The 15,319-nt window shown below is 32.8% G+C and overlaps 1 protein-coding gene across 1 annotated transcript in view; it reads left to right on the plus strand.

Annotated features, from left to right (window-relative positions):
- Positions 1–15,319, plus strand: part of Ift57 (intraflagellar transport 57) — a 52,634-nt gene that overhangs the window by 20,519 nt on the left and 16,796 nt on the right. Inside the window, exon 6 of the mRNA XM_005335577.4 lies at positions 2,408–2,530. Within this exon, the coding sequence (XP_005335634.1) occupies positions 2,408–2,530 (123 nt within the window). The remainder of the gene's footprint in view (positions 1–2,407; positions 2,531–15,319) is intronic.

Genomic DNA, 15,319 nt, shown 5'->3' on the forward strand with positions numbered 1-15,319 from the left:
CCATAATCCTGGCAGTATCAAACCTTTGTACATACATGGCCCAAATGTCAGGGCTCACATATTCACACTTTACTGGCAGTGCACACATCCTCACTACCACCATCCCAATTAGCATACCCTATTTGGTATAGAAACTGGACTAGTCAGATTTGGGTCTCCTGTAGCCCAGGACAGGTACCCAGATGTGCAAGTGAGTGTGTATTCCTGGCTTTTTCAACCATATTCATGTGCCAATGTGTATGTACATGACAGAGAACCTTTCCCATTGTTTTAGATTTCAACAGGAAAACCCAATCTCTCTCTCCCTTTCTGCCTTCACAATACTCTTATAGAACTAAACATTCTACTTTGTGAATGCTGCAGCCCCCACTACTGTCCCCCAAACTGGGGTGCTTTTGTGCTACCCTGGATTCAATTTATGTAGATATATACAGAATTCTATTAAGTACTCAAAAATAATTCAGTGTTTCTGTATTTAAATGAGCACTTTAATGTCTAAATAGAATCTTTTGAGCTTTTTCACTGAGATTTTCCATACTTTCCTAAGATTAATGCCTACTTTTTTAATTCTTCAGGATTTTCTAAATTCAGACCACAAATTATAAAGTATAAAAGCATATCATATTAGTTATCCATTCTCAAATAGTAAGGTTAAAAACTACAGTCCCTTGAATTTCTAAACAAAATTTAAGGCTGTGGGTCTATTCAGGGCTTGCTGATATGAACTGGGAGGTAGGAGAGTCTGTCTTATGTCAGCAATGCCACAGAGACCTAGAAGTGAGTTTAGAGTCACTAAAAACCTCAGGCTTACACACACACACACAAAAAAAAAAAAAAATCCCCCAATAAAGTAATCTACTTAGTTTTAGATTGAATTGAAAGACTAATCTAATCTAGCTCATTTAACAATTGTCTTTTAGAGATATGAATTCACATTGAGAATGTGATTTCACTATAATGCTTGCATAGTCTTTTATGTTGACATAATCTTATTTATTCATTCATTTATTTATGTATTTATTTTTGGATACGGGGCACTCGGCCACTGAGCCACATCCCCAGCCCTATTTTGTATTTTGTTTAGAGACAGGGTCTCACTGAATTGCTTAGCACCTCAACATTGCTGAGACTGGCTTTGAACTCGCCATCCTCCTGTCTCAGCCTCCTGAGCCACTGGGGTTACAGGCATGCGCCACGGTGCCCGGCAACATAGTCTTATTTTTGAATTTTGTATTAGGGAACATTTCAAACATAACACAAGAATCCTATGTACCATTGCCTGGTTTCAACAATTATTAATATTTTGTCAATTATGTTTTCTTTGCTCCATAGAATTTTAAATTTCAGATATCATGTCAGTTCATCTATAAACTCAGCATTTATTTCTAGCATATAAGGATTCTTTTAACATGACCACCATTCTGTATTATACTTACAAAACAATAGTTTTTTAATATCATCCAATATTCTTCTGTATTCAAATTTCCATACTGGCCTCAAAAATATATTTTTTACAGATTATTCATTTAAATTACAATTCATGTAAGGTTCATGCATTGTATTTGGCTATTTATGTCACTTGGATCTCTATATAAATATTTATATATTTTTCTGTAGATTTGCTTATAATTTATCAAGGGAATTTAAAGGGAAAAATTGCTACCAAAAGTATTGCCTTAGGCTTTACCTTTAAATCATTAATTTGTATATTCTCTGCATTTTTAAGTCCATACATATTTAGTGCTGAAATGTGAAAAGCTGGGGAGAATGTTTTCCTTTTGTGTTTCAAAAACAGTCATGAATTGATTTTATTACTCAGGTGCAGAAATCAAATGTAGATATTTGGTTCCTATCCTGTTTGAGTTCAAATATGTCTATATTAAATCACATTTTAAATCTATATCATACTTTGACCTAACCAAAATATTAGTTTAATTGTTAGTGTAAAATTTATAAATAATAAGCTCTTTGCTTTTGGCATTTTGATCTTTTTTGTTTTGTTTTTCAGCTTTTGAATTTCTGTTTATACATAGTAAAATTAAACTAAATAATATTTTCTTACCAAACATGAGTATTTGTATTTTTCTACTGTTGCCAGTTAACATACATAAATGGCTTGTCCATTTGATAATATTCTCATTGAGTTCAGTCTGATATCTCAAAGACATTGTCCTTTATAAAACAGATATATCATGTATTTTCTCTTTTTAATGCTTATTTTGCTATTCTACCAGGTTATTGCATTATTTTTTTTCAACTTGGGTAGGAACACAGAAAGGAATTTCTATTGCCACTATAATTTTAACACTACCAGCCTCAATTTAAATTGTGCAATGCTGCTAAAATGTGAGATTTTTACCATTTCTTTTTATAAACTCTCAATCTTGTGATATCTTTCCTTTCTTAGGACATGAACGAGTCTGCCAAACAAGAAGATATTTTGGAATCCACAACAGATGCTGCAGAATGGGGTCTAGAAGTTGAACGTGTACTACCACAACTGAAAGTCACAATTAGGACTGACAATAAGGTATCAAAGAGAGAACACATTTTGTTAAAAAAAAAATTCTGTAATTCAATTTCAGGGTGGGAGTACTCCAAATTATACAAGATGGAGAAAGGTAGTAGGATTCAGTTCCAACATTTTGTCATATAGGTTATTTAACAAATTGTTGAATGAATAAATAATATGTTATGATCCAAAGAGCAAAAAATAGATCTTTGAAAGAATGATTTGGAACACATCATATTTCACTGGAGTAGTGAGCGAGTAGTTTTAAAATATATTTCAATGCATTTTCTTGGAAATTATATTGAGGTGAATAGGAATTATATGATTATACCAACTAATTGGGGTTAGAAGATGGTTTTGGATTTTACTGAATGGCAAAGCTAAAGGCAACCTTGGGTGTTGCTTTAGTAAATCTATTTGGTTCATATGTTTAAAAGTTAAATATTTAAATAATCAAGAAATCATAGATAATAAGACTTAGGGATTAGACCAAATGAGCTAGATATTGTAAAAGTTTCTTTTTTTATCTACACTTTTGTAAATAATGTCTTCAGAACCAGCAAATAAGAAACTAGAAAATGCTATTCTCATTAGCAGTATAATAATCTCTACAGATGGAGCTAAAGAGACATCTAGGTAAAGAAACTAAGGAGATTTTCATCCTTGAAGACTGGATATAAACCTTTAGGACTATGGAACAAGGTTCTAAGGAAGCTTATTACTTATCACTTTGTGGTCCTATATCTGCCCCAAAGTAGAAGCCTACAAAGATTGCTGTTTTCGGAGTGTCTTAGAAGCTACTTCATTCTTAGAATATATCAGACAAAAAGTAGCCTAGGCTCCTATGACAGACTAAGAATAAGATGAAGATGAGAGTTCTTACTGTGAAAGCTGTGGGATAAACTATCCAAGATAAGCAGACAAATTCTGCACCCTTACATTGCCATATATTTGCCATATATTTACCCAAACTTATAGAGGACGGCTATTATTTGACTCTATTATGTTTTGAATCTGGAGTATCCCCCAAAAGCTTGTGTACTGAATGCTTGGTCCACAGTGCAGCAATGTTCAGAGATAGGGCTTTTAGGAAATGATTGCATCATGAGGACTCTAACATCATCATCAGTGGATTAATCTACTTGATGGCTTAATACCCTGACTGGACTACTGGGGGGTAGTAGAAACTATAAGCAGGTAGGTAACTATAGCAAGTGATTAACTGGGGTTGTGCCCTTGGGGACTATATTTTGTCCCTGGTCCCTTCTGCTGTGCTCTCCTTCTCTCTCTGCTTCCCAGTTGTCATGAGTTGAGCAGCTTTCTTCTGACATGCCTTTCCACTATGATGTTTCACCTTGGAGCCAGCCAACTGTGGACTGAAACCTCTGAAACCAAGAGCCAAAATAAATCTTTCCTCCCCTAGGTTGTTTTTCTCAAGTATTTGTCACAGAGATGAAAAGCTGAGTAACACTATATTAGAGGTGAATTCTTTATTTGCCTATCTCTCATATGTAAATACATATTAATAAGAATTTCTTCACTGATTAGATCTCTGCTAGAAATATTAGTTTGTAAAAACTAAATGTGATTCTTTTTTGCAAAATGTAATTTCTAATTCTTTGGCTTTGTCAGAACAAATTCACTTCATAAAATTAAAAATCACTATTATTGTGATTCTAGTTAGAGTAACATGTTACAATAATTGTGTAGTTGGGAACTCTCAAGTACAGTTTAATCCCAGAAGGAAGTAAGTCTAATTTGTTTGCTTTCAAGCTAAATAAACTCTTGAAGGCAAACATCTCATTTAGAACTTATAGGGTTTGTTTTTTTAGCAAATTCATTGAATTTCACATAATGGAAATAATAAAGAAAGAAAGAATATAAATGTAATTGCTAACAACATACTGTTTTACAAAACTAAGTGTGGCTCAAATTCTATAATAGATGGTAATGCAATAACAAAAATTATGGGTTTGTGGAGAATCATGTTCTAATTTAGGGAAGAATTGGCTACTTAATAATTGGAACCTATTCTCATGTCATATTATCAGCCTTACTCTTACAACAATATACTATGTCAAATTATTTATGCATCAGGTTTATAGACAACATTCCAAATTATCAGATGAACTTATTTAAGTTTGTTTTAGAATATGTGAATATTATTTTGAATTTCAATTTTTATCATAAAGCATACTTACCTAAAGTCATACCTAATTTGCTTTATTTCAGAATTCTTCTCTAGATCATTTGGTCTTTATGTCTAGTATTTCATAAACTCTTTTTCTCCAAGCCTTTCAGAGGTACTCAAGGGGAAATGCAGATTTATGGTCAATTCTTTATTCAACTGACTTAAGAAAAATAAAATTATACATTGGTTTGAGAAAATAAGAGGCTAATTAATAGAGAAATGTTTCTCATTTCTAATAAATAAAAATAAAATAATCTGGTCACATATGAGGTTTCTTCACAGAGACTCATTATCTTCCTTCATCAGAAGAAGTTGACTCTAATCATAAAAGATCCCATCCTTCCTCAACTTCTATCAAAACCACCTCCTCTCCTTTAATTTTGGCCAACATACTAATAACCATTCACTCAACGCCAGGCTATTTAAGACATTTATATATATCTGCTTTGTATTTGATTAGAAAAAAAGAAATTAATTATTTTGGGATCAATGTGTTTTACTGGTAATCATTGGATTAATTTTTAAATAACTTAAAGATATAGGAGATAAGTAATAAAGAACTTATTATTTAAATCCATTAGAAACTTCTTGAAAATAGCCTTGCATTCATGGTAAATGAGTCCCAAATTTATTTGACACTGAGTCAAATATTTATTTTTCTTTTTTATTCCCACAGGCTGTTTATCTCTCTGCTTTGTGGTTGGGAATTACAAAAGAAAAGAGAAGAAAATTTTCTCTTTTGTTTTTACACATTATAATATATATACTTGGATGAAATTGTATCATACAGCAATATTTTATTTTGTGTACTCTCCATAATATTGCAATCAGTTGACTTTTTGCAAAGTAACTTATCCCTGTTGTCTGATACTACATGTTACTATTGCCAGTTTTCAAAGATAGCAAAGTAATTTTAATATTAGCTTAAACAAAATAGAATTAGGAAAATGAATATGTTGCTCAAAAAAACAAATATGCTGCACAACTGAAGATAATTAATTTTTATAACTATATCAGTTGTAATGGGTTGTGTTCATAGTTCTCTTATTAGCATTGCTTATAGCTCCTAATGATTACTCTAGGATAGTTGCATACCCAGATACCAACTCAGGTCTGCTCCATGTAGGAATCATGTGTTTAAAGACATAGTTAGATGTTCTTCAAGAAGGTCAGTAATTTTAGCCAAATTCTAGGATATGCCATTGTGGTAATGCTTCATTTATGACCAAATGGGTAAGGCTCAGGAGTTTATTCTTCAGTCTGAGGTTATCGAAACCAGAGTAGACATTGGTGCCACCTAAAATTATTTAAGAGTATTTTTGGTATCCTATGCCTACATTTTGTAATTTTTTTGTCCCATCTCCCTCTTACTTTTTTCCTCATTATTTTTCTCACCCTTTTCTTTTCTAATGAATTTTTATCTTTCTCTTTTTTGTTAATCTTTATGAGACCTGACAGTGGTACCCATATATGTTGCACAACTGCCCTGCTGGACTTAAAACTAAATTAGAGTATTAATAATCAGACTAGACTTAGATCTTTAACTAGTTAAGAATTATTTTAATTTCTGAGCCTTTTTAAATATAATTTTGTTTTTAATTATGAAAATAATAATGGAAGCACTGTTTCAAAGAGGAAGAGGGCAGGTAGTGTGCTATGAATTGAGATCTAAAGATCACCCATGTAGTCTAGTCTCAGTTCCTGATTTATTGAGACAAAGTTTCAAAACCTTAGTGGAATAGTGGTAGCTATGAAGACCCACAGATTAACTTATCTCATATACCTTCCCTTGGCCCCTGGAGATCATATTTGTGCTACTTATTTACCATGTGACCTAATGCAAGCTATTTTACCTCTCTGTTCATCCTTTTCCTCATTTGTAAAATAGAACTAATCATATTACCTCACAAAGACATAAAGCATTGAGGACAGTCTGACTCATAGTTAATATCTAATAAATTATCATTATATTATTATTGTGTTCTATTATAGCCCTTTTGTATTTGGTGCCTATATTCAGGAAGAATTTACAAAATTTCTATAGTAATGCTTTCATCACTTAAGGAATATTTTTTATAAGCCTCAGCTTATATCTTTATAATGGGTCATAATCAGATTCATGTAAATATCACTTTGGTGAATCTTTCTCATTTTTGCCCTAGTAAATGTACATGGAATATGATAACAGATAGTAATAACTGTCATTTATTAAGTGTGGTCTATGTGCCAAGCTCTGATTGCCTGGCCTTTGTAAGTGATATGGTATTTGAGCTTTTGCCTATTCAGTTAGTGACAATATAGTATATGGTTAAAAGCATAAGTTCTGAACCCAGGTTGCTTGAGTAAATATTCTAGTTCAACACTGTTGGACCCTGCAGGCAAGTTACTCAATCACTTTGTACCTCAGTGTCTTCATCTGTAAAATTGAATTTATTACAACATCTCCCTCAATGAGTTATTAAAAGATAAAATGAATGAACATTCTAAAGCACTTAGAATGGTGTCAAAAGAATAACTTATTATATGTTGGTGACCATTTCAGTGTGCTTTTATTTATATAATTACAATTATATCTCTTTTTAAAAATATGATGTATCATGAGCATTTTTACACATTGTTAAAAATTAAAAACAATAACTTTAATGGCTGTCTGTAGTTCTTGAAGGTTACTGTTAATACCCAGCTGAGTGTCAGGCTTTCCACGCTTAGCAGATTAGAGTCAAACCAGGAGGACTAGAATCTGGGAGGAAAAATGACAGAGCAGAGTAATACAAGAACTAGAGGTTAGAGTGTAGGTTAGCATAGGGACCATAAGATCTGACAATATAGATCAATAGTATGAAATGGATCATGCCAATGAGTCATGTTAGAGAAACAAGTGGTTATTAAAGGTGAAAGGCCCATTCAAAGACAAAGCATGGAAGGTAGGAAACAGAAATGAAGAGTAATTAAAAAGCTAAATTTAGAAATTTTCTATGCTTACTCATTGCTGCAAGAGTGTATAATCAGACCAACCTGTAGGTTGAAGCTGCTAACCTTTTTTCAGTTTGTGTGAGAGGCTCTTGAAGGGTACTTTATGAGAATTCTGGAAGGATAAAATTTCCTACAAAACTGAAAAATGTTGAATTCCATAATGATAACATGTATTTTTTAAGTTTTTAAGTGAATCAGTTGACAGTCATTGATTTGAATGTAACAGTAGTTGAAGCTGAGATACCAAAGAATGCTACATGTCCCATATTTCTTGGGAAATAGATGTGGATGAATACCCATATAGATTTTTACTTTTTATATTATTAACTAATGTTGAGTCTCTAAATAATACTGTTTCTTGAGGAAATGTATCTTTTGTCTTGAGTTTTAACTATGAAAAGTAAACCTTTATTTGACTTTATTGAAATAAATGGAGACTTTTCAAATGAGAACATGCAGAGGCTATTTATTTAGAACTTGCTATAGCAAGGGCATCAGCCAACCATCACTTGTATTTGGCAAAGAGTCATAGTCAAGTACAAGGGAACTTAAAAGACTTTTTAGCAAAACAAAGAGGGGAAGCCTTCATATATGTTCAGACATGTCCAGAAATCTAGAGGTGGGTTAAGCCAACATAGACCTTTTTATGTGATTGATTGGTTAGGGGAAGATGCGTGGATTCATCTAAACGTTGGTCCTAAATTTAGAGAGGGTGCTGGGCAAAAATGGGGAAGCTGGCCATCACTGAATAAGTTTGGGGCTAATTGCTACAGAAGTTGTAGTTTGGCTTCCTGGACTGGTTACTAGAGATTGTGGATCTGAATTCTGTTTGTTTGTTTGTTTGTTTAATAATGGCTACTATTGTCTGTTGTCCATTTGTATATTTAGTCTCTGAACTTCATTTTTTGACCAAGGAAATGGCTTCTTAAAATCATCAATCATATTAGTCTTTAATATAGAATGATTTTTTTCAAATCCAGGTTTCTTACCACAATAGAAGCCAAGTAAACATGAATAATATTTATTTCTATTCCTCAGAAGTAAGGAAAATTATAAAGTGTGAAATCAGTTTTCAACTAACCCTTAACATAGACCCTTTTTAAAATTATGCAATACTTATTTCTAAAAGATTGTACATTGTAATGATTTAATATTAGGTATTTAATGCAATGTAAAAATGTTCTAACATGCTTTAATGCCCAGTAGATATTGTAATTAAAATTTTGATTAATGAATTAAGTAGACTTTTTCCAAATTATAATTAAATGTTTCCTGCTTTGTTGTTTTAAAAGATAGTTGGGTAGGTTCTCCCTCCATTCCACCAAAATATCTGTAGTAATTATGTAAATCTTCAGATTCATTACAAGGAATTTAGATAAAGAGATTATTTTTAAGGCTTTAGAAATATTAAAGCATGTATTTCTAACTATTTCAAACCTTTGATTCACTGGACTGCTTTTTTACATCCTTTCCTATTCTTGATAATCTGATTTTCTCAGAGTTGTGTTGTAAAAAGAACCTTAAACTTTAAATTTCAACTTCAAGCAATTGAGTTTTATTTTAACCAAAGTAAACTATATAGGTGTTGCCTTGGGTAATTCACAGCAGGAAACCTTTTGGGAAGAGTCATTGTGTTAAGGATGAAATCTTTGCAATAGTCTTGAGCCCTTGGGCTCTGTAGTCACTGTGAAAGCTAAAATCTAAGAGGGAGGAGAGAGGCCTTCCGTTAATCAGCAGGTAGAATTCCATTTAAATGAACCTGGAGGGACTACAAAATTGCTATATTAGATCTCAGTCTCTTTGAATTGGAAGTCAAATCCTGAAGAAAGTTATAATAGTGGGCCTTTTTTTCCTTTCATTATTGTAGACAAATCTATATCTGGAAGCAAGATAGGGTATTTTTCTCATTCCAAAGCAGTAGAGAGAGTAGCTTGTTTTGATCTATAGCATCACTGTATTTGGATGCAGTATAAGAAGGTGTTAATAAAATTTAGTTTCTCTAAATATTTCTGACCTGCAGGGATGTATAAATTGTTATTGTTTGGGACTAAAGAGCATGTCTTAAGACTATACTCTGGTTGTTAGATAGGATGCATCAATGGGATCATTGTATCTATGATTCAAAAGGTATAATATATTCTGTGGGCTGGGATACAGGAATACATTTTATGTATATAATAGTTATTAAAAATGGAATTCTGCCTCTTATTTGAATAATGAAGAAACTACCTCTATAATTCTTACAGATTTTCTGGTAGTCAGACCTTCTGTTAAGAAATAGTCTTTAAATTATTAAAGAAAAAAAAGGCACCAAATTAAAAAAAAAACAGCTTTTGCAATTACCAGTAACAAATGTAAATACAGGTGGCAATAAGTTGGTCTCCATGAGGCTCCATGCAGGAGTAATAGCTCCAATTACTGTCACAAATGTTTGTAATTGTATCTATTGCTGCCAGACAATAAATGCTTTTTAATATAGCAAGGCCATAAATGTACATGCTGCTGTTGTTTAAACAGAATGCAATTTTCAGCAAATTTATCCTTGAAACACCTGCTATAATCAAAGAGAGGTGAATTGCTATCAAAATAAACTGCTTAAATTAACTAGACACATACATTTTTAGAGCAGCCTGCATGATTACTCAATTTCCACGTCATCTCAGAATGAGGGAAAGTACTCACTGATGGACTTTTCAGCAACCTTTCTTTAAAAGCGTCTACAGAAAACAATATTCTTTTGAATTATTGTAAACAAGGTGTGTTCTTTGATGAACTTACATAGTATTTGCAAGGTCAACTGTTTTCACTTTGTTGCATGTGGGTCAGGATAGCAGGCTTTGGGGAAGGAATACTGTGGTTAAAATTATACTGTAAAAATGCAACAAAGGGCTGGAGAAAAATCCAGCTGTCCTTAAGTAACTGGGAAAGATTTTTAGTCGCTTCTGTCAAGAGTCTTATTGAACATTCAGGATATTCTTTGTTTAAAGATGGTTGATGATGCCTTCCTTTCTATTTACCCTGAGTGTGATAAATGTTTCAACTAGATGGGGAAAAGGTTCCATTTATCACAAGTTAAAAAAGGAGAACAAGTATTTTTGCTTTAGAGATTCTCATCAGCTGTAACTAAAGAGCATCAACAGTGGTGGCATATTTTAAGGAAATAACCAATAAAGACTGCATGTTTTGTAACTACTGCAGAGGGAAGTGACTAATGCCTCACTGCTGATACACTGCAAATAGACATTGTGATTGAGAGCAGTGAATTAATACTTATTGATTATAATTAAAATGTCTAGACTACCTAAATATTTCATTATTGCAAAGTATGATTTAATGTTTCCTTTAAATTACTTAATATAGAATGTGAATTGAAGCAGAAACCATTTGTCATATGGGCCTTTCTACAAAAATGTCCTTTTTATTGGCTTGACTCATTTTTCCAATCAATCATATTAGAGTAGTTCTATCACTGAGTTTATTTAAAATTCCTTAAGATTTGAACAAATTTTGTACCCATGGTTTTTATGCCATTAGATTTGATTCTGTTTACTTTTACCAAAATAATAATTTATTTTTTTTTAAATATGCAGGAGATGATTGTTAATTGTTTTTGTTTGTGCATTTTTCTTGGTGGAGGGATATTGAGTATCAGTGTGAGATCCAAGTTGTGATTAGTAGATACCTGATGTTGGAAGGGACTGTCAAAGTCATCGATCCAGATCACCACAATGGTTACTCAGCATCTCACGAAATAATTAAATTTTGATTTCTGATTTGACGTATGAGCATCTGCCTTGCCAAATCTCTCCTCTAGGCCTATAACTCCTTATAAAGCCTGGAAACCCTTACTGGGAATATCTGTATGGCCAAATAAAACTAGTGTAAGTGGAGTAAGTATCAGTTATAAGTCTGAGTCAACATATGAAAACTCTTTAGAAACAGATGGTAAAGATACTCTCAGCACACATTAGAAATGTAATTATTTAACTAACAAAGAATTACATTTAGAAATTGTGGCTCTCCAGTTTCGGTTCAGTTATAGGCAGGTGTGAGAATCCCAGTGAATGTTATGATAGCCTTGCTTATCCACTGTGCCACTGTTTAATTTTTCTCTGCAATGAGAGAAATATCTAGAAAGCAGGAACTTCCCTGAGAAAACACATATTTCTAACAACCATTATTCCCATACCCTCTACAATAAAGACACTACAACATTACACCACACGTATATACAGTGGTCACCCCTTATCCACAGAGTATATGTACCCCAGACCCCTAGTAGGTGCCTGAAACTGCAGATTGTACTGAATCCTATGTTTTACCTATATATGAATATGTATGATAAAGTTAATAAAAATAACTATAATAAATTATAACCATACACGGTAATAAAAGATGAATGTGTTCTCTTAAAATATCTTGTTGTACTGTACTGTTCTCACACTTGTGATGATGTGAGATGATACAATATGTGATTAAGTGAGGTGAATTATGTAGGCATTATGATGTACCATTAGGCTACTAAGGTTACTTGAACACAAGCACTGCTATACTTAGTTGATCTGATAACCAAAAGGGATACCAAGTAACTACTAGCAGGCTACTCAGTGACCAGTGGGTGGGTACCATATGCAGTGTGATTACACTGAACAAAAGGATGACTCATAACCAGGTGAGATGGAGCCAAACAACATGAAATTTCATCTTGCTATTCAGAATGGCGCATAATTTACAACTTATAAATTGTTTATTTCTGGAATTTTCCATTTAATATTTTCAGATCTTATTTGGTCATAGGTAATTAAAACTGCAGAAAGTAAAACTGCAGATGGAGTTGGGGGCTGATGTTCTTAACTCTTCCTAAGTATGTGTTTATTTCTTTGAACACGTAAAAAGAAAAATCATGTTTTCATACCACAATCATGTTTTCAAACACAAGGGTGTACCACAAAAGACTAAGCTGTTGGCTATGGAAGAAAAATGTCACATTTAAAAATTTAGAAAGGCTACATTCTGTAATTATTCTTCAATATGATGGGAATTTTTCATTAAGAAAGTAAGTCAATATCGTAAAAGTGTTAGTGAACAATCTCATGCTCTTTATTTTTCTTCTCTCATACACATGCTCACACACAATTATATACATAATAGACAGTTGTTTACACTAGAAATTCTGACAATACATTGAAGAGATTCTAAACCTTCTTGTGCAAAGTGGTGAAAATAGAATACAGATAATGTTTTTTGTTTGTTTGTTTGGTTGGTTTTTGGTTTTTGTTTTTTCATTGGCAAAGGGATTGTTCTTTGTGGAGGAGAGAGAAAGACTTACTCTGCCCATGTCCTTACAGAGAGTATGATAGACTTGTTCCAGAAATATTTGCTATGGTGAACTTAGACATATGCAGATCCTTCTATCAAACCATCTTCATCATTTCACTTAATCCAATTTCCTGCCATCAGATTTTTTAAAAATTCTATTATTGACCATGAATGGTTTTTTAAACATGCCACAGGAACATTGATATTCCACATTAAAATATTGAGACTGATTACTCTTGGACTGCAGCTCACATTTCCCCTACCTCTCTCCCACTGCAGATAATTATAATTTTAATAACTAAATCTCTTTCACTGCAGTTGAAACAGAGATATGTTGTTCAAATCCCTTTACAAGCAAGGCCATACTGCCCAGCTGCAGAAAGTGTGGTCAGCCTCCAGCTATCTTCTCCTTCCATTGGCAGAGAGCTACCTAACTCAAGGTCTCCTCCTTCCTAGGACAGGTTGCATCTGGGCATATGTGAACTGTTACCAATTTGAGACTATTATAAAGAACACAGCTATGAATTTTTTTTGTCTTTTAGTAAACATGTACACGTTTCTACTGAAAGTTTTATTAGGAGTAGAATTATTTATGATGTATATACATATATGTTCAGCTCAAATAGACCTTGTCAAATAGTTTTTGAGAGTGATTATAAAAATTTATACTCAATAGTGCATGAAAATTCCAATTGCTTCAGATCTTTATCAATATTCAGTAGTCTTTATTTCAGTCATCAAGGTAGGTGTTTGGTGATATCTCATTGTCATTTTAAAAAATATTTTTAAATTATAGATGGACACAATACCTTTATTTTATTTGTTTGTTTATATGTGGTATTGAGAATCAAACCCAGGGCCTCACACATGGAAGGCAAGCACTCTACCACTGAGCCACAACCCTAGTCCTCTCATTGTCATTTTAGTTTGCATTTCTCTGTTGAATAATGAGGTTGAAATACTTTTCATATGTTTATTTGACATTTGGATAGCCAATTCTAATTTTTGCAGTCTTTCTTTTGATTCATAGAAGTTCTTTAAATATTCTGGATCTAAATTCTTTGATAGATAGATAGATATTTGCAATATATATACATATATATATATATTCCAAATATCAATATATATACATGTATACATACATATACATGTATATATGTACATATATATATATATATTCCAAATATCAACTATTTAGCTTCTTATTAAATTCCCTTATTTGTGTATCATGAAAAACATTGGCTTAGTTTTAATATGCTCAAAGTGGTCTATTGCAAGGGTGAATACAGTTAATAACTTGTTTAAGAAATCTTCACTTATCCCAATATTATGAAGATATTACCCTGTTTTGTTCTTGCTTTATTGTTTTTGCCTTTCACGTTGAGATCTGCAATTCATTTGTGTTAGTTAGCTTTTGTGGCTATGACAAAATACCTGAGAAAAACAACTTAAAGAAGCAAAAATGTATTTTGGCTTATAGATTCAGAGGTATTAGCCCATGGTTGACAGCCTCCTTCATTGCTTTGGGCCTGAGGTGAGGAAGAACAACATGTCAGAAGGGTGTGGCAGAGGAAAGCTGCTCAGCTCATGGCAGCCAGAAAGGAAGTGGGGGACAGTGTCAGGCACAAGATATAGTCCCCAAGGACCCCCATTGCCTTCAACTAGATCCCACCTCCTTGTTTCCAGCACCTCACTATACTTTATTCAGCTATGAATCCATCTATAAATTAATCCAATGGTGATATTAGAGGCCTCATGATCCAGTCACTTCCCAAAAGCCATACCTCTTAATATTGTTCCATTGTAGTCCAAGCCTTCAACATGTGAGCTTTAGGGGGACATTTCAAATATAAACTATAACATTATCTAAGTTTTAATTCTTATTTATGGTGTGAGATAGAACTTAAGATTTGTTTTTATATGTATATGCAAATGACCCAACCACTTATTGAAAAGGTGATTCTTTCACCAGTGTATCGCTGTTATAAGTCAAGTAAGCATGCATCTGTGGGTCTGTATCTAGACTCTATTTTATCATTCTACTTGTTGTTATTTGATAATAATGAAAATGGTATCCTTTAGATTTTATTTTCTGTTTATCTGTTGGTAGTATATACAAATACAATTCTTTTTTATCTTTACATCTATCCAGCAAACTTGGATAGATGGTAGGCCTACATTTAGAATTTTGTCATCTGCAGATAATATCAATCTTAACTCTTCTTTACAATCCTTATGCCTTTTGATTTTATCTTGCCTGCTGTACTACCTAAGAACTCTATGCTTATATTGGCTGTATGCGATATTATCTGGGAGAAAGCCTT

This window comes from Ictidomys tridecemlineatus, chromosome 3 (genome assembly GCF_052094955.1).
Source record: "Ictidomys tridecemlineatus isolate mIctTri1 chromosome 3, mIctTri1.hap1, whole genome shotgun sequence".
Classification (NCBI taxonomy): domain Eukaryota; kingdom Metazoa; phylum Chordata; class Mammalia; order Rodentia; family Sciuridae; genus Ictidomys; species Ictidomys tridecemlineatus.